At 49.9% G+C, this 21,144-nt stretch overlaps 1 protein-coding gene across 1 annotated transcript; it reads right to left on the bottom strand.

The window, feature by feature from the left end:
• Window positions 1-213: 213 nt before the first annotated feature.
• F2 (coagulation factor II, thrombin) lies at window positions 214-20,852 on the bottom strand. The gene is made up of 14 exons (XM_035262548.3): window positions 20,747-20,852; window positions 20,204-20,367; window positions 19,516-19,540; window positions 19,222-19,272; window positions 17,074-17,179; window positions 16,841-16,977; window positions 14,111-14,425; window positions 13,512-13,640; window positions 13,293-13,419; window positions 12,018-12,185; window positions 11,344-11,517; window positions 10,478-10,656; window positions 602-672; window positions 214-455 (listed from the first exon to the last, which is right to left on the bottom strand). Exons 1-14 carry the CDS (start codon window positions 20,823-20,825, stop codon window positions 312-314), a joined length of 1,869 nt encoding a protein of 622 aa, XP_035118439.2. The 5' UTR covers window positions 20,826-20,852; the 3' UTR covers window positions 214-311.
• Window positions 20,853-21,144: the final 292 nt, after the last annotated feature.

Genomic DNA, 21,144 nt, shown 5'->3' with positions numbered 1-21,144 from the left:
AGGGTCTCACTGTGTCACCCAGGATCGAGTGCAGTAGCTCACTGCAGCCTCAACCTCCTGGGCTCAAGGGATTCTTCCACCTCAGCCTCCCGAATGCTGGGACTACAGGTGTGCACCAGGTGGTGGATTCCAAGGTCCTCTTTATCCAGCGGTATTACTGGCTCCTCCTGAGCCCAGAGAGCTGCCCATGAATAGCACTGGGAGCATTGAGGCTCATTGAGAGTCACTTTTATTGGGAACCATAATTTTAGAAACACAAAAATAATTCTTTCACTGGATTGCTTCCAAGAGCCCAGAATATGAGTGGCTCCCTACTCTCCAAACTGATCAATGACCTTCTTTATCCACTTCTTCAGACGGAACACGTGTGTGTAGAAGCCATATTTCCCATCCCGGTCGCAGCCTTCACCCCATGAGACGATGCCCATTTGATACCAGCGGTTGTTAGAGGGGTTCTGAAGAAGAAAGATGAGGTTTCTGATAGAATCAAGTTCAAGGTCACATCAGTATTCCCCTGCCAGGCAACTGTTTCTAGAGACTAGAGTTTCTCCCCACCCCCAGAAGATGTGTTCACCAGGCCCTGGCCTTGCGAGAAGCTCACCTTCATGACAAAGGGTCCCCCGCTGTCGCCTTCACAGGCATCCCCTCGTTTCCCTTCATCGGGCTTGTAACCTTGAGAGAGAACAGCCATGCTCAGGAGTACAGCTCAGTCTGGCCACGCCCCTTCACGAGACACAGCTGGTGAGAGTCCACTTCCCCCTTCCAGTCCTTCTTGCTCTCTGCACTTCCTCACCCTGCACATCCAGTCCTAGCAAATCTTGGGGGCTCTACCTTCAACATAGACCCCAAATCCAACCCCTTCTCACCACTTCTAGCTCTGGCTCCTGAACCACTAGTTTCCTTAACTCTTTGCCCATCTAAAATCTCTTCTCCACCCAACAGGCAGAATAATGCTTTTAAAAAGCATGGTGGCTCATGCCCAAGGCAGGTGGATCACTTGAGCTCTGGAATTCAAGACCAGCCTGGGCAATATGGCAAAATCCTGTCTCTACAGAAAATACAAAAAATTAGCTGGGCATGGTTGCTCGTGCCTGTAGTCCCAGCTACTCAGGAGGCTGAGACAGGAGGATCACTTGTGCCTGGGAGGTTAAGGCTGCAGTGAGCCGTGATCATGCCAGCACACTCCAGCCTGGGTGACAGGGTGAGACCCTATCTCAAAACATAATATAAATTAAAAGACAAAGGAAAAAATTAAAAAATTAAAAAGTTAATCTGCTGAGGATAATAATGGCAGTTGCCTTTATTCAACTCTCCCCACATATCCTCTACATACAATTCAGAACAACACCAACAATAATAAAACTACACAAAAGACCACACCTTGGCTGGATGCAGTGGCTCACACCTGTAAGCCACCTGTAAGTGGCCCACCCAGAAGTTTGGGAGGCCGAGGACTGACCAATACCTAAGGTCAGGAATTTGAAACCAGCTTGGCCAACCTGGTGAAGCCCCATCTCTACTAAAAATACAAAATTAGCCAGGTGTGGTGGTGTGTGCCTGTAGTGCCAGCTACTCAGGAGTCTGAGGCAGAATTGCTTGCACCTGGGAGGCGGAGGTTGCAGTGAGCCAAGATCGTGCCACTGCACGCCAGCCTGGGCCACAGAGCAAGACTCCAACTCAAAAAAAAACAAACCAAAAACACAACACACCTTTAATGTCACTGGAATTCAGTGAAACAACTAAACCTTTAATTAGTATATTTAGTTGTATATCTAATACCTAAACATGTAGGGATATAGATGGAAAAATATTACCTACTAGATAAAAGAAACAGGGGCAATCAAATTAGGAATCATAAATAACTACAAATTCACAAAAGGAACAAATGAAAACTAAAATAGATCCGTACAAAGACACTATAGAAAAACAGAAAATACGAATAAAGAGACCTCAGCTAATAAAATTCTTCCTCAAAACACAACCATGGGCCAGGTGCAGTGGCTCACATCTGTCGTCCCAGCACTTTGGGGGCCAAGGCAGGTGGATTGCTTGAGCACAAGAGTTCAAGACCAGCTTGGACAACATAGTCAGACCCCACTCTACAAAAAATAATTTGAGCAGGTGTGGTGGTGCATGCCTGTGGTCCCAGGCACCCGGGAGGCTAAGGTGAGAGGGTCACTTCAGCATGGGAGGTCAAGGCTGCGATAAACTATGAGCATGCCTCTACACTCTAGCCTGAGTGACAGAGCAAGACCCCATCTAAAAAAAGCCACAACCATGAAGAAAGAAAACTGTAACTGAAATAAATATCCTCAGGCAAACTTGTAAATCTAGAAAAACAACTTCAATCAGAAAATCAAAAGTTAAAAATGAATGGACAAACAGTAAGAAGAAATAAAAAGCGGAAAGTGGTTGAAATGGAACTCAGGCTAAACAAAGAAGAAATCTGAAGCCTGGGCGCAGTGATTCACGCCTGTAATCCCAGCACTTTGGGGAGGCTGAGGTGGGTGGATCACTTGAGGTCAGGAGTTCAAGACCAGCCTGGCCAACATGGAGAAACTTCATCTCTACTAAAAATGTAAAAATTAGCCAGGTGTGGTGGTGGGCACCTGTAATCCCAGCTACTAGGGAGGCTGAGGCAGGAGAATCGCTTGAACCTGGGAGATGGAGGCTGCAGTGAGCTGAGATCACACCACTGCACCCCAGCCTGGGCAACAGAGCGAGTTTCTGTCTCAAAAAAAAAAAAAAGAAAGAAAGAAAGAAAGAAAAGAAAGCAACTAAAAGGGCATTTCAAAAAGGTTCTAGGTATGATGCCTTACAAAAGTAAACTAAAAAAAAAAAAAGGCATGGGCCGGGCACAGTGGCTCACCTGTAATCCCAGCACTTTGGGAGGCCAAGGAGGGCAGATAACAAGGTCAGGAGGTTTGAGACCAGCGTGGCCAACATGGTGAAACCCCATCTCTACTAAAAATACAAAAATTACCCAGGCGTGGTGGTGCGCGCCTGTAATCCCAGCTACTCAGGAGGCTGAGGCAGGAGAATTGCTTGAACCCGAGAGGCGGGTTGCAGTGAGCTGAGATCGTGCCACTGCACTCCAGCCTAGGGGACAGAGCAAGTCTCTGTCTCAAAAAATAGGATTGCTTGAGCCCAGGAGTTCAAAGCTGCAGTGAGCTATGACTGCCACTGCACTACCGCCTGGGCACCAGAGCAAGCAAGACCCTATCTCAAAAATAAATAAATAAATAAAGCAAGCTAGCAAGAGAAAAGTAAACCAGACAAAAACATTTAAAAAAAAAATTTTTTTTGAGACAGTCTCACTTTGTCACCAGGCTGGGGTGCAGTGGCACAATCTTGGCTCACTGCAACCTCCGCCTCCTGGGTTCAAGCGATTCCCCTGCCTCAGCCTCCCGAGTAGCTGGGACTACAGGCTCATGCCACCATGCCTGGCTAATTTTTTTTTTTTATTATTTTAGTAGAGATGGGGTTTCACCATGTTGGCCAAGATGGTCTTGATCTCCTGACCTCATGATCCACCCACCTTGGCCTCCCAAAGTGCTGGAATTACAGGCGTGAACCACTGTGCCTGGCCAAGAAAACTTTTTAAGAGATAAAAGCAGAAATTAATAAGCAACAGAATAGAAAAATAATAGGCCTAATGATTTCATAAATCAAATCCCTAAGTATTTATTTCTAGAAAACTGGCAAGCAATTAGCTAATTTACTCAAGAAAAATAAGATAATACAAATACATAAAATAAGATACCAAGAGGGCCGGGTATGGTGGCTCACACCAGTAATCCCAGCACTTTGGGAGGCCAAGGCAGGTGGATCGATCACCTGAGGTCAGGAGTTCAAGACCATCCAGGCCAATATGGTGAAACCCCATCTCTACTAAAAATGCAAAATTAGCCGGGTGTGGTGGTGGGTGCCTGTAATCCCAGCTATTTGGGAGGCTGAGGCAGCAGAATTACTTGAACCCAGGAGGCAGAGGTTGCAGTGAGCCAAGATCACCCCATTGTACTCCAGCCTGGGCAACAAGAGTAAAACTCTGTCTCAAAGAAAAAAACCCAAGGGAAAAAATTATGAGAGAATACATTGCAGCAGTCAAGAAAGAGACAATAATAGACTTGAACAAATGGGAAGACATTTCTTTTCCTTGGATAAAATGACTCAACATCAAAAATAGATCTGTTCTCCCGGTTAATTTATAAAAGTATCATAATCCCAATAAAAATGCCACCAAGATTTTTTATAGAGCTAGACATATTGAAACTAAAGTTCATATGGAAAAACAAACATGCAAGAATTGCCAGGAAAACACTGGGAAAAAAAAAAAAAAAACTAAAAGAGAACATTAGCCTTCCCAGCTTTGCACGCTAAAGCCTCTGTCATTAAAACAATGTGGCGCTGTGCAGAGACAACAGACCAGGAAGGCTGAGTAGAAAGTCCAGAAACATATCCTCATGATACTCTATCCACAGAAATCCAGAGTGTGGGGCTGGGTGGGCACTGCGGCTCATTCTGATAACCCCAACACTTTGGGAGGCCAAGGCAGGAGGATCACTTGAGCCCAGGAGTTTGAGACCAGCCTGGGTAACAGAGCAAAACCCTTTTTCTACAAATCAAATAAAATCAAAATTAGCTGGGTGAAAGAAAAAATAAAACCTAGGTCAGGCATGGTGGCTCACATCTGTAAACCCAGCAGCTTGGGAGGCCAATGTGGGAGAACTGCTTGAGCCCAGCCAGGAGTTCAAGATCAGCCTGGGCAGCATAGTGAGACTTGTCCCTATTTCAAATAAATAAATAAAAATAAAATACAACCTAGAATGCGATAAAGGTAAAATCTCAAATCATTAGTGCAAAGACAGATTTTTTTATATATGGGAACAGGTTCTCACTCTGTCACCCAGGCTGGAGTGCAATGGCGCAGTCAAACCTCACTGCAGTCTTGAACTCCTAGCAAGCAATCCTCCTAACTCAGCCTCTCAAGTAGCTGAGACTAGAAGGCACACGCCACTCTGCCCAGCTAATTTTTAAAATATTTTCTTGTAGAGACAGGGTCTTGTTATGCTGTCCAGGCTGGTTTTGAATTCCTGGCCTCAAGCAATCCTGCCTCAGCTTTCCAAAATGCCGGGATTACAGGTGTGAGCCACCATACTTGGCCGAGAATTTTTAATAAATGGTGTAGGGACAGCTGATTAGCCACTTGGAAAATGATAAATTAGATCTATACCTCACATCAGACACAAAAATGAACTCCATATGAGTCAGGAATCTAAGTGCAGAAAAATTAAACCAGGTACTAGAAGAAAACATGAGTGAATTCCTCAGTGACTTAGGTACCAGGAAAGGTTTTACTGTTGTTTTTTTGTTGGTGGTGGTTTTTGATATGAAGTCTTGCTCTGTCGCCCAGGTTGGAGTGCAGCGGCACAATCTCAGCTAACTGCAACCTCCAACTCCTGGGTTCAAGCAATTCCTCAGCCTTCCAAGTAGCTGGGACTACAGGCATGAGCTACCACACCCAGCTAATTTTTTTTTTTTTTTACTTTTAATTTTTGTATTTTTAGTAGAGATGAGGTTTCTCCATGTTGGCCAGGCTGGTCTCGAACTCCTGACCTCAGGTGATCGCCTGCCTCGGCCTCCCAGAGTGCTGGGATTACAGGCGTCAGCCACTGTGCCCAGCCAGGAAAGGTTTATCTAACTCTGATTCGAAATCCAGATTCAATAAAATAAAGGATTGATAATTTGACTACCTAGTAATTTTTTAAATTGCATGGCCAAAAAAATTATACATAAGGTTAAAAAAACTGACAAACTAGGAGAAAACATTTGCAATGTATACCACAAATAAAGGCCTAATGTAAATATGAAGAACTCACAAAAATTGATAAGGGACCAAAAAATGGACAAAAACCCATGAAGAGAAAATCCACCCAAAAAAATTATATAATACAGCCAGGCACGCCTGTAATCCCAGCGCTTTGGGAGGCCGAGGTGGGCGGATCACAAGACCAGCCTGGCCAATATGGTGAAACCACCCTGTCTCAAAAAAAGAAAAAAAAAATTATATAATACAAATACCAGCCAGGCATGGTGGCATGCACCTGTAGTCCCAGCTACTTGGGAGGCTGAGGCAGGAGAATCACTTGAGCCTGGGAAGTGGAGGCTGCAGTAAGCCAAGATCATGCCACTGCACTCCAGCCTGGTCGACAGAGTGAAACTGTCTCAAAAAAAAAAATAATTATATAAAAAGGGTCCTTAATCATATGAAAAGATGTTCAACCTCATTTTCAATTTGAAAAATGTCAATTAAAACAATTTCAAGATACTATTTCTCACCTCTCGAATTGGTAAAAATTTTAAAGTGTGACATTCTTTTAGCAAGGTTGTGGGGAAACGGGCGTTCTCATACACTGCTGGAAATGCAGACTGCTACAACCCTTATGGAAAGAAATATGAAAATCTCTTTAAAAACTACACATTTGCCTTTTGACTTAGCAACCTCACTTCTAAAAATGTACTAGGAGAGCCCAGGCGTGGTGGCTCACACCTGTAATCCTAGCAATTTGGGAGGCCGAGTTGGGTGGATCACTTGAGCTCAGAGTTCAAGACCAGTCTGGGTAACATAGTGAGACCCAGTCTCTACAAAAAATCGAAAATTAGCTGGGCATGGTGTTGTGTGCAAGTAGCCCCAGCTACTCAGGAGGCTGAAGTGGGAGGTTGGCTTGAGCCCAGGAGGTAGAGGTCGTAGTGGGCTGAGTACAGGATTTTTTTTTTATGGGTTTGTTTTTGTTTTTTTTTTTTGACAGTCTCACTCTGTCATCCAGGCTGGAGCACAATCTCAGCTCACTGCAACCTCTGCCTCCTGGGTTCAAGCGATTCTCCTGCCTCAGCTTCCTGAGTAGCTGGGACTACAGGCACATGCCACCACACTTGGCTAATTTTTTTGTACTTTTAGTAGAGGTGGGGTTTCACTGTATTAGTCAGGATGGTCTCTGTCTCCTGACCCTGTGATGCACCTGCCTCAGCCTCCCAAAGTGCTGGGATTACAGGTGTGAGCCACCACGCCAGCCAGGATTGTTTTTAATAGTGCTATGGATGGAGGATTCTGAAACTGTATTCTAGTTTTGCTCAACTAAGTAAACGCATTACAGATAACGGAGTCAAGTTTCTTACTGTCAACAGAGAGAATTACAAACAAGGAAGAGGAAAAGCTAAAATGAATCCAGTGATGTTAGGTTGGAATTGGAGGTTTCAGGAGGAAACCTGAATATGGTTTTTTATATAGATGACAGAGATGTTGTTGTATGCATCATATAATTCTTTTCTGGTTCTGTCCACTGAGAGAGCCTAGAAGTAATGACATCCCAACTAGCAATGTGCACACGCCAGCACCCAGATCGCGTTTGTAAATTCCACTAGCAGGGTTCCCTGGAGAAATGGCTGGTTCCAACACTACAGTCAGGAAGGCAGGATTAACCCAAAACATCTTGCTGTGCCAAACAGTAAGAAAGTAGTCAAAGAGTGACAGGACATCTCCCCAAGTCACAGAAGCCAGCTTGAAGGGACTCCCACCAGTCAAACTTGGGATCATTTGAGCATCAAAAGAAGTTACAGCAGTAAGGAAGTATGGCCGGGCACAGTGGCTCGCGCCTGTAATCCTGGAACTTCAGGAGGCCGAGGCAGATCAATCACCTAAGGTCAGGAGTTCCAGACCAGCCTGGCCAACATGGTGAAACCCCATCTCTACTAAAAATACAAAAACTTAGCCAGGCATGGCAGCAGGCGCCTATGATCCCAGCTACTTGGGAGGATGAGGCAGGAGAATCGCTTGAACCCGGGAGGCGGAGGTTGCAGTGAACAGAGATCAAGCCACTGCACTCCATCCAGCCTGGGCAACAAGAGCAAAACTCTATCTCAAAAAAAAAAAGGAAACCCTTAGAATAAAGTAAGGATCCTTAAGTCTACACTGATAGAATGAAAGGAAAGCAATAAAATAACTAACAAATGTAGAAGGAATGACAGAATTTGAAAAGCAGTATTTGGTAGTCACCCTAGTTGGGAGAAGGTTTTGATGACAAACAGAATACAAAGTATCAAAGTAGGCCAGGCGCAGTGGCTCATGTCTGTAATACTAGCATTTTGGAAGGCCAAGGCGGGTGGATCACCTGAAGTCAGGAGTTCGAGACCACCCTGGCTAACATGAGGAATCCCCTTCTCTACTAAAAATACAGAAATTAGCCAGGCTTGGTGGCATGTGTCTGTAATCCCAGCTACTCAGGAGACTGAAGCAGGAGAATTGCTTGAACCCAGGGAGTAGAGGTCACAGTGAGTTGAGATTGTGCCACTGCACTCCGGCCTGGGCAATAGAGTGAGACTCCGTCTCAAAAAAAAAAAAATCTAATCAAAGTATCTCTTCACCAAATATTTATTAATTACAAAGGGAAAAGCAAAAGTTACAGCAAGAAACTTGGCAGATATTACCCTCCTCAAGAGGTCAAAGTTAGACTCACTGCATATGAGACAAACTGTCCTCACGTACTAGCTAACAGGACACACTGAGAAGGACACGGCACCACTGAGCCTGAACCTGATCGTGAGGAAACCTTAGACAGCCCAGACCCAGGGCCAGTGTACAAAATAACCAGACTGTGCTCATCTGACACGTCAAGGTCATGGAACACAAAGATCCTTCATTGAATCCTGGGTGAGAAAAATGCTTTTTTCCCTATAAAAGACCTTATTAGCAAGACTAACAAAAATCTGAATTAGGTCTGTAGATTAGACAATAGTATTGTAGCATCATTAATTTCCTGGTTTTGGCTGGGCACCATGGCTCACGCCTGTAATCCCAGCACTTTGGGAGGACAAGGAGGGTGGATCGCCTGAGGTCAGGAGTTCAAGACCAGCCTGGCCAACATGTTGAAACCATGTCTCTACTACAAATACAAAAATTAGCTGGATATGGTGGCGCATCCCTATGATCCCAGCTACTTGGGAGGCTGAGGCAAGAGAATCGCTTGAACCCGGAAGGAGGAGGTTGCAGTGAGTGGAGATCGTGCAACTGTACTCAAGCCTGGGTGACAGAGTCAAGAAAAAATTTCTTGGTTTTAATATTTGTTCTGTGGTTATATAAGAGAACATCCTTGGGTTTTTAAAATTTTTTTGAAAATACTCAAGTATTTATGGGTAAAAAGAAATCATATGCACGATTTGCTCTCAAACTACGCATATATATATAAACTCCCACACATACACAGAATGGGGGACAATCTGGATGACAGTATACAGGAAATCTTTGTATTATTTTTGCAACTTTTCTGTGAGTCTGAAATTACACTCGATTTTTTAATCTTTTTTTTTTTTTTAAGTCAGTCAGATTAGTTGTTAACCTGCCCCAAACCCCTCTGTAACTTCCCATCTCACTCAATGAAGTCCTTCCAGCCCCTAATGGAAGTGCCGGTCCTCTGCCTGCTCCCCTCTCTCCCTGCACCCACTGCTGCCCCTCCTCAGCCCCCAGGTCTCCCTACTACTCCCCAGACAAGGCAAGCGTGCTCCCACCTCAGGGCCTTTGTGCCTGCCATGACCCCCAGCCTGTGGTGCTCCTCCCCTGCCCATGCCGGCTCGCTCCTCCCTTCCCCTCTTCCAGTCCCTGCCCAGACATCACCTTCTCATGGAGGTCTTCTCCAACCTTCTCTGGCCACCAGATTGATTGATTGGTTGATTGATGGAGTCTCACTCTGTTGCCCAAACTGAAGAGCAGCGATGCCAGATCTCAGCTCACTGCCACCTCCGCCTCCCAGCCTCAAGCAATTCTCCTGCCTTAGCCTCCTGAGTAGTTGGGATTACAGGCATGCCCCACCACGCCCAGCTAATTTTTGTATTTTTAGTAGAGGCGTGTTGCCCAGGCTGGTCTTGAACTCTTGACTTCAAGTGATCTGCCCACCTCCTCTGGCCACCCTGTTTAGAAGCTCACCTCATCGCCCCTACTCTCTCCCTGTGCTTCATTTTTCTTCACAGCACCAGTCAGGGATTGCTGCTTCAGATCTGTTTATGGACGTACCCTCCTCCTAGGAAGGAAGCTGAGGGCACAGGCATTGTTGGTCTGGGTCCCTGTCATATACCCTAGAATGCTGCCTGAACATGATACACGCTACATAAATACTTGCTGAGAGACTAGATGAATGAATGGCATTTCCCCACCGCAGTCTCTTGCTGCTATCTGAGCTCACATATATTTAACATTTCACTAGTGACTGATAGTACACCAAATATATTAATCTATGCTGCCTCATTTAACCCTCCCATAACCTTATGGGATAGAGACTTTTACCTCCATTTTACAGAGGAAGAAACTGAGCCACCAAGAGGTTAGGCAACTGGCCCAAAGTCACATGGCGTGAACCGAGGCACAACTCAGTCCTCCCAACCCAGGCCCCACCTATCCCTCGGCCCGTCCCGCCCTGCATAGACTTGCCAGCACAGAACATGTTGTCGGTGATGCGGATCCGGGTGGAGGCCTTGCAGACCGGCCGCTCCACAATGGGCAGATTCACCACCTGCAGGACGCTGGGCAGCACCTTACCGCTGGCTGTCCACGTCTCCTTCAGGTTGCCCCAGCCAGTCACCCGCCCCAGGTATCCAGACTGGAGCAAGCTTTGGGGAAGGGAAAAGGGCCTGGTGAGAGCCAACCCCCCAGGAGCCGCCTAGCCCTGATGTCATTCCTCAGAGACCAGAATCTAAAACACCAGTGCTGGCTGGGCACAGAGGCTCACACCTGTAATCCTAGCACCATGGGAGGCCAAAGCGGGCAGGTCACATGAGGTCAGGGATTCAAGACCAGCCTGGCTGACACAGTGAAATGCACAGTCTCTACTAAAAATAGAAAAATTCGATAGGCATTGTGGTCCATGCCTATAATCCCAGCTGAGGCAAGAGAAACCCTTGAAGCTGGGAGGCGGGCTTGCAGTGAGCTGAGATTGCACCACTGCACTCCAGCCTGGGAGACAAATGAAACTCCATCAATAAATAAATAAAAATTTAAAAATGAAATGCTAGCCGGGCATGGTGGCATGCCTGTAATCCCAACTACTCTGGAGGCTGAGGCAGAAGAATTGCTTGAACCCAGAAGGCGGAGGTTGCAGTGAGCCGAGATTGCACTACTGCACTCCATCCTGGGTGACAGAGCAAAACTCCATCTTGAAAAATTAAATAAATAAATAAATGCCAGTGTTGGAAAAACTTTTGGGTTCACTCTAGGAAACTGAGGCCTGGAAAAGGGGTAAGGACTCCTGCAAGGCTACTAGGCTCTGCCCCCCAGCTAATAAGCTTCTGGTGGCCCACCTGACTGCTGTCTCTCTGTCGGGCAGGCACACGGGGTGAATGTAGTCGCTGAAGGTGATGGGCTTCTTTAGCTTCAGCAGGGCGATGTCCCGGTCCAGATTCTCCCGCCAGTTGTACCTGGGGTGGATGTAGATCTTTTCCAACATGGATATCTTTTCTATGTTGCGTTCGTACCTGCAGAGACCCCAAGAGAGAAATGAGGAAGCTGCAGGTTCACCCAGTGAGGGGCAGGAAACTGCCTGCCCTTGGGGTCTGGGAGACAGGGTGCTCTGCAGGCCATCAGGGAGGGGATAGGGCTGGCTCCTGCCATGGCAGCCCCCTGGCCGTATCTTCCTGGGCCTAAAGCCATGCAGGGCTTTGGAGTCAGTCAACGGGGTGGACAGGGATGGGGGCACAGGTAGCACCCCCCGGTCCAGACAGACTCTATTTTCAAACTCCCAAGTGGGCCATATGCTGGTGTTGGAGGGACCAGGAGACAGACTGGGATGTCTGCCTCCAGCTCCAAACCTCAGTCAGGACATGGCCAAATGGACTTTCCAGCAGAGACTGTGGGGATGTCATGTTGTGGGGGGTGTACAGAACATCCCATGTGGCCCAGAGCCATCAGGTCCCCTCATGGTCGCTCTGGAGGACTGAGACCCCTGCCAGACACCCACAGGCCACCAGTTCTGTACCTGGTGCGGGCATGCTTGCCAATGCGCACCAGAAGGTCATTCTCAGTGAAGTTCTTGTCCCAGGGCGGGTACAGGAGGCAGTGGGCAGCGGTGAGGACCCAGCGGTCACTGATGAGGCTGGCTCCACACAGCAGCTCCTGGGGAGCCTTCCGGAAAAGCATCACCTGCCTAGGAGGGGGAGCAGGAAGAATTAGGAGCTGAGGGGGAGGGGGCTGCCTCTACACCAACCCTAGAACTAATGAGTCCCAGGTCTAAGAACCAGCTGGGCAGAACTGCTTCCCGGGCCCAGATCCCAGCTTGGGCTGGCTGCCCTTTGGGCCTGGAGCCTCCGTGTGATGCTGAGGGGCTACCTCACACCTTTTTATTTTTTCAAGACAGGGTCTCACTCTGTTACCCAGGCTGGAGTGCAATGGTACGGTCACAGCTCACTGAAGCCTCAACCTCCTGGGCTCAAGCAATTCTCCCACCTCAGCCTCCTTAGTAGCAGGGACTATAGGCATGTGCTACTATACCTGGCTAACTTTTGTATTTCAGTAGAGATGGGGTTTCACTATGTTGCCCAGGCTGGCCTTGAATCCCTGACCTCAAGTGATCTTCCCATCTTGGCCTCCCAAAGTGCTGGGATTACAGGGGTAAGACACTGCACCTGAACTGCTTCCTGCTTTTTTTCACCCCCTCCCCAGGTCCTTCCAGTCCACAATTCACATAGCATAGCACGACTCTGGAATCAGAAGAACTGAATTCAAATCCATTAGCAGCGTGCAGATCACACCCGGCCCACAGCTCTGTCTCAGCTTCACCATCTGCTTAGAAGTAAAGAACCAACGGGCCAGGTGTGGTGGCTCATACCTGTAATCCCAGCATTTTGGGAGGCTGAGGCAGGTGGATCACTTGAGGTGAGGAGTTCAAGACCAGCCTGGCCAACATGGCGAAACCCCATCTCTACTAAAAATACAAAAATTAGCCGGGCGTGATGGCGTGTGCCTGTAGCCCCAGCTACACAGGAGACTGAGGCAGGAGAGTCGCTTGAACCCAAGAGGTGGAGGTTGCAGTGAGCCGAGATTGTGCCACTGTACTCTAGCCTGGGTGATAGGGTGAGATTCCATCTCAAAAAAAAAAAGAAGTAAATAACCCATCTCATGTGGCTGCCGTGTGAAGTTGGTGGGATCCTAGATGCTGAGCTGTTGTCATCTGTGAAGCCCGGACCTGCTGGCAGGGCCTGAGGATGAGGAGGCAGCAGCAGGCCCGCCCCCAGAAGTGAATGGCAGGACCCACCAAGGTGAGATGCCGATCTCCGCATCCCAGCCCTCCACAATGCGTCCATCGATATAGGATTCCAAGAGCTCTTTTTCAGTTTTGTCCTTCAGCAACTTCTTCTCAAACAGAGGTCGAAGCCCACAGTCTGCAGAGCAAGCCAAGGGGTGAGGGGTGAGTGCCAGCCACCAGCCCCACAGCCCCGAAGCCCCATGTCCCCTTGGATGCCCACTACCTTACCTGACTCCCCTGAGCCGAAGGTCCCCGGATTGAAGAAAGTCTGGTAGTCATTGATGGAGGTGCGCCCTTGGATGGCCCCCTCTGGGTCCTCACCCGGCCCATATCCTGGCTCCTCATCCACGGCGTCCTCTGTTGAGACCCAGCCACTGACTGAGACTGGGCTGGGTGATTCCTCACCCATCCCCTAGATCACCCCAATTCCCCTACGGGCCATGGAGGCCATTTGGCACGGAGGTTAAGCGTACAGGCACACTTGGGTGACTAGGCAATAACCTCCTGGGACCTCAGTGTATTTATCTATTTTTTTTTTTTAAGATGGAGTTTCACCATGATGCCCAGGCTGGTCTTGAACTCCTGACCTCAGGTGATCCACCCACCTCGGCCTCCCAAAGTGCTAGGATTACAGGCATGAGCCACCGCGCCCGGCCCTCTCAGTGTACTTATCTATGAAATGGGCACGGGACCTTACCCTCACCTGGTTACCGTAAGGCTGTAATGAGTGCACTCAATGTGGTGAGTGTTCAATAAGCAGAAGCAACTGTTGTTATTCCCGCCAGGATATGTCCCTGCGTCTCAGGCCCCCTACCCAGGCAGCTTACCACAATAGTTGAGGTCGCAGTACTCAAAGTCGCCAGGCCTTCCGGCCACATAACACCACGCGCCCTCCTCGTCCCCATCTGGGTTTCGGCAGAAGTTCTCCACCAGCGGCACAGCTGAGCTGAAGTCCTGGTTCTTGCTCAGGGCCTTGGCTTGCGGGCTGGCCCAGGCCAGGCAGGGGAGCCCACTTGCGGTCACTGCCAGGCGCCCCTGGTACTGCCGCCCCCGATCGGGGACACACCACTCCGATGGAGGTGACAGATTTCCCCCGGAGCCTCTGGAGCGTGGAGTCATCGCTACAGTGACTCGATCCTCACCTGGTGTGTGAGGAAGGAGGAGGCAGTATGTGTGAGACCACACATGGACCGGAACAGACAGGGATGTGAACCCCGATCTTGCTGCTTTCTGCCTGCATGGCCTGAGGTTACTTAACCTCTCTGGGCTTCTGTTTGTCTGCCTTTAAAGGCGTTATCAACGCCACTCTAGCAGGCTTGTTGAGAGAATTAAAATATACAGCATTAAGTGTCTGGCACAGAATAAACCAGAGATAGTAACCAGGTTTGGCCTCCTGGGCTACCTGTGGTCAGCTGGTAGTGACTGTCTGAAGGCTGCCGCAGGCAACTGGGAAAACTCTTATGCTGATGGCAGACACAGAAAACAAGGAACAGAAAAGCGTCATGTGTCCTGAAGGCCTAGGCCCAGAACAGGCACAGTCAGCCCCACTCACATTCCACTGGCCTCTTGGGTTATCTGTAGTCAGCTGATAGTGGCTGCCTGGAGCTGCTGGAGGAGTCTGTGTTTTTTTGTTTTTTTGTTTTTTTTGAGACGGAGTTTCGCTGTTGTTACCCAGACTGGAGTGCAATGGCACGATCTCGGTTCACCACAACCTCTGCCTCCTGGATTCAAGCAATTCTCCTGCCTCAGCCTCCCGAGTAGCTGGGACTACAGGCGTGCGCCACCATGCCCAGCTAATTTTTGTATTTTCAGTAGAGACGGGGTTTCACCTTGTTGACCAGGATGGTCTTGATCTCTTGACCTCGTGATCCATCCACCTCGGCCTCCCAAAGTGCTGGGATTACAGGCGTGAGCCACCGCACCCGGCCTGAGTCTGTGTTTTTATAGGGCACAGCAGGAAGCTTGCTGGGATCACTAAGATGTTCACCTGGAGAGTAGGTCAATTTCTGCAAGCCTGAAACTTATTTATCATCAGTGTGTGTGTGTGTGTGTGTGTGTGTGCATATGGGAGTTGGGGGGTAAATGGTAGCCTTTTTCGTTAGGATGAACTTGCTATAAATCCAATCGCAGGAGCCAGGCGGTGACTCATTCCTGGCTTTGGGAGCCCAAGACGGGCGGATCACCTGAGGTCAGGAGTTTGAGACCAGCCTGACCAACATGGAGAAACCCTCTCTCTACTAAATATACAAAAAATTAGCCAGGCGTGGTGGCGTGTGCCTATAGTCCCAGCTACATGGGAGGCTGAGGCAGGAGAATTGCTTGTACCCAGGAGGGGGAGGTTGCAGTGAGACAAGATTGTGCCATTGCACTCCAGCCTGGATGACAGAGTGAGACTGTTTCAAAAAGAAAAAAAAACTGACCCCAGGAACAAGCAATGGGCCCAACAGGGATGCTTAGAAAACAAAGAACACGAACGCATGTTTGTGGACTGGTAACCAGCACTAATTCTTTACCCCTGCCTGCATCCCCATCCGTTGCTGTGATTTCACAGGCTGAGGTGTAGTTCAATTCTCGACTCTGGCCTTGAACATAGACTTCTGGTCAGTGGAACGCGGGCGGGGCTGACTGTACCTGTTCGGAGCCTAGGTCTTCAGAACAGATGACCTTTCCTGTTTGTTGTTTTCTGTGTCTGCCATCAGCTAAGAAAAGTCTTCCCAGTTACCTGCTGTCTTTTTGTCTCAGCCCCAGCAAGAACACACGTGGAGCAGATCTAGGCCCAACCCTCAATGAGGAGCCAGGCTCAGCTGGAACCATTGTTTGAATCAGAGCCACCCAGCCATGGCCAGCCTCCGTGAATTGACCCTACGGATTCGTCAGCGAGTGCAGCTGAGATCAGCAGCACCACGCCCGCCAACTCTCAGGGCACGAGGCTTGCTCTGTGATACTCAGAACAGAGCATGTGGACTGAAGTGGCTAGGGAGGGCTTCTTGGAGGGAGGAGTGCCTTGATCAGAAAGGAGGCATGTTTGGAATGAGCCACGGCCTGGACCATCAGGAAGTCAAGAGTGGGGAGGGGAAGAAGGAAGCTGGCAGATCTCTGATTCCCTGACTTCACTGTGCAATAGACATAGATATGATATGAATGACTGAGGCCAGCTCTGAAGGTAGCTGGCATCTTTTTTTTTTTTTAAGGAGTTTCATTCTTGTTGCTCAGACTTAAGTGCAGTGGCATGATCTCAGCTCACTGCAACCTCTGCCTTCCAGGTTCAAGTGATTCTCCTGCCTCAGCCTCCTGAGTAGCTGGGATTACAGGTGCCTACCACCACACCTGGCTAGTTTTGTATTTTTAGTAGAGATAGGGTTTTGTCATGTTGGCCAAGCTGGTCTCGAACTCCTGACCTCAGGTGATCTGCCAACCTCAGTCTCCCAAAGTGTTAGGATTACAGGCATGAGCCACTGCACCCAGGTAGCCAGGCATCTTGGTTGCCATCCCAGGCTGCCAGGCCCCAGGAAGCCCCCGGGCCTTGGCTGTGGGCTGCCTCATTGCCCCCAGCTCACCACAGACAGGGATGCTGCATTCCTCCCTCCGCACGGTGGGGTCGGTTGTGTAGCACCAAGGTCCCATGGTGCTGCTGTCAGGGTTGCGGCAGAAATTCTCCTGCAGGTCGGTCTCGGGATGGGTGGTGGTGTTGATTCTGGAACAGGAAATTTCCCAGTAGGAGGCTATGGCCCACGGGGTGTCCCTGCTCCCTGTTCTCAGCCCTTGGTGGGAAGGCCGGCTCATCACTCACTCAGGCTTATGTGGGTAGCGACTCCTCCATAGCTGGCACTCGATGCCTGATGCGGTGACGTTCACATGCCCTCGGTAGTTCGTACCCAGACCCTCCGCACAGTTACCTGTGGGGACCCCACCCCGGTCAGCCTTGGAGCCTGGGGACTTATTTCCTCTCTCCCAGCAAAGTTGTGTCTGTCCCTGCCTCCAAGCTCACAGTGGTCCACAATCCTTAACCTGCATTCACCCAGCTCCTCTTCCTCTCCATCCTGCAGTTCTCCCATTCACTCAACAGTGGCCTCCAAGTATTTGCTGAGTGCTCACCATGTGACAGGCACTGTTGGGTGCTCAGCACGACAAATAGGACAGTTACAGCCCTGCCCTCAGGGAACTTCCATTCAGTGGCTTCTCTTGGCCAGCGGGATGAAAAAGTGACCAAGGTCCTTTTCATCTGGCCCCGGTCTACCTGTCCCTGCTAGCTTGGCTCCTCGTGCCTCTGGGTCTTTCCACGGGCTTTTTCTGCCCGGAATGCCCTCTTGTTTGTTCATCTGGGCATCCCCCCAGGCCAGGCAGAACTCTGCCTCTCCTGGGAAGCTGTCTCTCATTCTTCTGGCAAACCAGACACTCATTTTCCTGTGTTCTCTCGGTGCCTTGAACAGAACTTTTGTTGCAATCACTTTATTTGTTTATGTATTTATTTATTTGTTGTTGTTTTAGAGACGGAGTCTTGCTCTGTCACTCAGGCTGGAACTCAGTGGCACAATCTTGGCTTACTGCAACCTCTGCCTCCTGGGTTCAAGCAATTCTCCCACCTCAGCCTTCTAAGTAGCTGGGATTACAAGCGTGTGTCACCACCCCCTGCTAATTTTTTGTATTTTAATAGAGACGGGGTTTCATCATGTTGCCCAGGCTGGTCTCAAACTCCTGACCTCATGATCCGCCCATCTCGGCCTCCCAAAGTGCTGGGATTACAGGTGTGAGCCACCGCATGCAGCCTGTGTTTTCATTTTTATTTATTTTTTTAGAGATGGAGTCCTGCTTTGTTGCTCAGGCTGGAGTGCAGTGGCGTGATCTCGGCTCACTGTAACCTCTGCCTCCAGGGTTCAAGTGATTCTCCCCTCTCAGCCTTTCCAGGAGCTGGGATTACAGGTGCATGCCACCACACCCCGGCTAATTTTTGTATTTTTAGTAGAGGCGGGGTTTCACCATGTTGGCCAGGCTCTTCTCAAACTCCTGGTCTCAAGCGATCCACCCACCTTGGCCTCCCAAAGTGCTGGGATTAGAGGCTTGAGCCCCTGTGCCCAGCCGCAATCACTTGAACGTTTTATATTTTTTGTTCTCTTTTGAGATTTTGAATTCCTTGAAGGCAGAAATGGTATTTGATTCTCTTAAAATCCCCAGCACCTGATACAGAGCCTGGCACGTAGCGGGAACTTTGTAAAATGTCAGTTGAGTATGTAATTTGACAAATGAAAGTACAGCAGCTGGATGCGGTGGCTCACACCTGTAATCCTACCACTTTGAGAGGTCGAGATGGGAGAATCACCTGAGCCCAGGAGTTCAAGACCAGCCTGGGCAACACAGGGAGACTCTGTCTCTGAAAAATAAATAAATAAATAATAAAGAGCTACAAGTCACAGAACCTGTTGTGCTAAAGGTGCATTCAGAAGACGGTACAGGAGGGAGGGTGCTCCCTGGGGTCTCAGCAAATGTGATGACATTTGAAGCAGTTCTTGATGGATAGGAAAATGTTCAGTGTAGGTGGTGATGGTTGCTTCAGAGGAAACTGACAACATATGCAAGGGCCAGGTGCTAGAAACACCATGGTGCACGCAGGGAAGTCCCTGGTGTCAGAGAAGCTGGGGGCTTGGGTCCCTGTTTGGTGCAATGACACCTAAAGCTAGAAGGGGATGTGACATCATCAGAGCTCTGACTAGGCAGGTGCAGAGACTCGGGTCAGGCAAAGGAGAATGAAGCCTTAAACGTGAATTCATTAATCCATTCATTCATTTGTTCCTCCAACATGTTGAACCCAGGAATGAGAGTGATGTCAGATGCTGGAGATGGCCTCAGACTCCGCCGGCCACACTCCAAGCCCACCCGTGAGCTCCTCTGCTCCCAGGCTCCCCTCCGTGTCCTGCCCCTCAACCCCATGTCAATTGCTCACCTTCCAGACATGCAACGAGCTTCTCTCGAGGCGTCCTCACCAACTCACAAGCTGGAAAAGACCCAGGTGTTTACCTTTGGGACTAGGGTATGGCTGGGATGGGCTGGATTCAAGGGTGGATGAGATGATGTGGAGAAACAGAGAGATGGAGGGACAGAAGGGAGGGAGGAAGGAAGGAGTGGGGAATGGGGGGATGGGTGGCTGGCTGGGTGCAGCGGAAGATTCTCTGGGTGGAATTATCTCACCGGGGTCCCCAGGCCTCCCTTCCTGGGGCAAATCCTTCCCAGTGCTCACCTTTATACTTGGTCCAGAATACATCCTGAAAAACAAGGGCTGGGAGTGAGGCTACAGCGGCTCCTGTTTGTTTTAGTAAACATTATGTCTCCTCCTGATACTTTGCTTTACCCTAGTCACGCAGCGGACAGGCTCTGGGAGGTTTGTGGCAGAGCTTCCTACTTTTGTTTCCAAAGGAAGAAGAATATTTGAGGATAGGGGAGTTCCTCCAGCACACACACCGAAACTGAACAGTGCTGGGGGAGAGGGGAGGAAAGGGGACTGCAGGACCCTGGCAGAGCCCTACAGGCAGGGAAGGCGACACAGGGTTCCAGGAGCACTGAGTCTTGAGTCTGGGGCTCGTGGTGGCCTCCCCAGAGTCCCACCCCTCAATGGTGGCACAGGAAGCTGCCGCTGAGGAGGCCACGTGGACCCGGGCCAGGGTAGATGGATGTCTGAAGACTGAGGAGGACTCCCTCATGTCATGGGGCTGCACAGGACCCCGGAACCTTGACACAGTACAGGCACACGGACCCCCAAGAAAAGCTGAGGCTGCTCCTCTTGCCAGCCCCGGGAAGAGGGACTTAGAGTTGAAATGAGGCAGTGAGCAGCAAAGGGGCTCTGGCGTTCCTTGCTCGCCTCTCTGTGGAAGTGTCTAGAGTTGGGCCCGCTCTGAGGCCCCGGGCCCGTCCGAGCAGCCCAGGCTCACCGTGTCTGTGCGTGACTCCAGAGCCTCGAAGGCCTCCTCGTAGCTGCAAATTTCCTCTATGCACTCTCGCTCCAGGTTGCCCTGACGCATCTCCTCCAGGAAGCCGCTGTTGGCTCGCCGGGCCCGCGGGAGCAGCGACAGCGCTTGCTGAGGGGCCAGGAACACTGCAGGGGGGCGGGGGGTGTCATGGAACAGCGGCCTCAGGAGCAGGCTGTCTTGGCCATTGTAGAGGCAAGAAGCCTGCCCTGCCATGCTGGCTTCTGAGAGGGGCTGTCTGGGCTGGTGGAAGTATCTGGAAGGCTGCTAACTGTGGCCCCCTGTGCCCTCCTACACTGCCCCTTGCCCCCAACCTACTCCCCATATTGGAAGAGAGAAGCAGCCATTCTCAGGCCCTGAACTCCCGACTTCTTCCTTCCGGTGGCCGCCTGGGGCTGAGACCTACCTTGGGACCAGCGCTGTGTGCTCTGTCCAGTCAGGAGACCCCAGCCCATGGGCCCACACCCCAATCCTCCAGTCTGTCCCAGCCTGCAAGCACCCCCTTACCATGCTGGCTGTGCACAAGGCTACACAGGGCAGCCAGGGCCAGGCAGCCAGGCAGCTGCAGGCCTCGGACGTGCGCCATAGTGCGGCGGCTCCTGGGTCACTGAGTGATTGTCCATCCTGACCCCTCTGGGTTAATGTTGAACTAACATGAAGAAATCAGTGGAGAGGGTGAGATCAGAGGGTCAGGGCCATGGGGACAAGTTGGTAGATAGTCCTCCTGTCCACCCCCACCATCCGAGAGGACAGATCCTCCTGGGACCAGGGATGGATGGTCAGGAGAGTCACAAAAAAATGTCACACATCATCTCCCACCCTCCCTCTCTGAGTCTCAAGCCAACTCTGACCAGTTGAGCTTTGAGACATTCCTGGAGCTCCTTCCAATCCTAACATACAGTGGT

The sequence above is a fragment of the Callithrix jacchus genome, chromosome 10 (genome assembly GCF_049354715.1).
Source record: "Callithrix jacchus isolate 240 chromosome 10, calJac240_pri, whole genome shotgun sequence".
NCBI classification, from domain to species: domain Eukaryota; kingdom Metazoa; phylum Chordata; class Mammalia; order Primates; family Cebidae; genus Callithrix; species Callithrix jacchus.
This window is presented reverse-complemented; position numbering and strand designations above follow the sequence as displayed.

What these genes read in the sequence shown, in the direction of transcription:
- F2 (XM_035262548.3), bottom strand. Translation starts at nt 20,825, where the DNA reads ATGGCGCACGTCCGAGGCCTGCAGCTGCCTGGCTGCCTGGCCCTGGCT. An exon ending in CGCTACCCACATAAGCCTGA is followed by an intron (nt 16,978 to 17,073) that starts GTGAGTGATGAG and finishes TTCCTGTTCCAG; the next exon opens with AATCAACACCACCACCCATC. An exon ending in CTGCGACCTCAACTATTGTG is followed by an intron (nt 13,641 to 14,110) that starts GTAAGCTGCCTG and finishes GGGTCTCAACAG; the next exon opens with AGGACGCCGTGGATGAGGAG.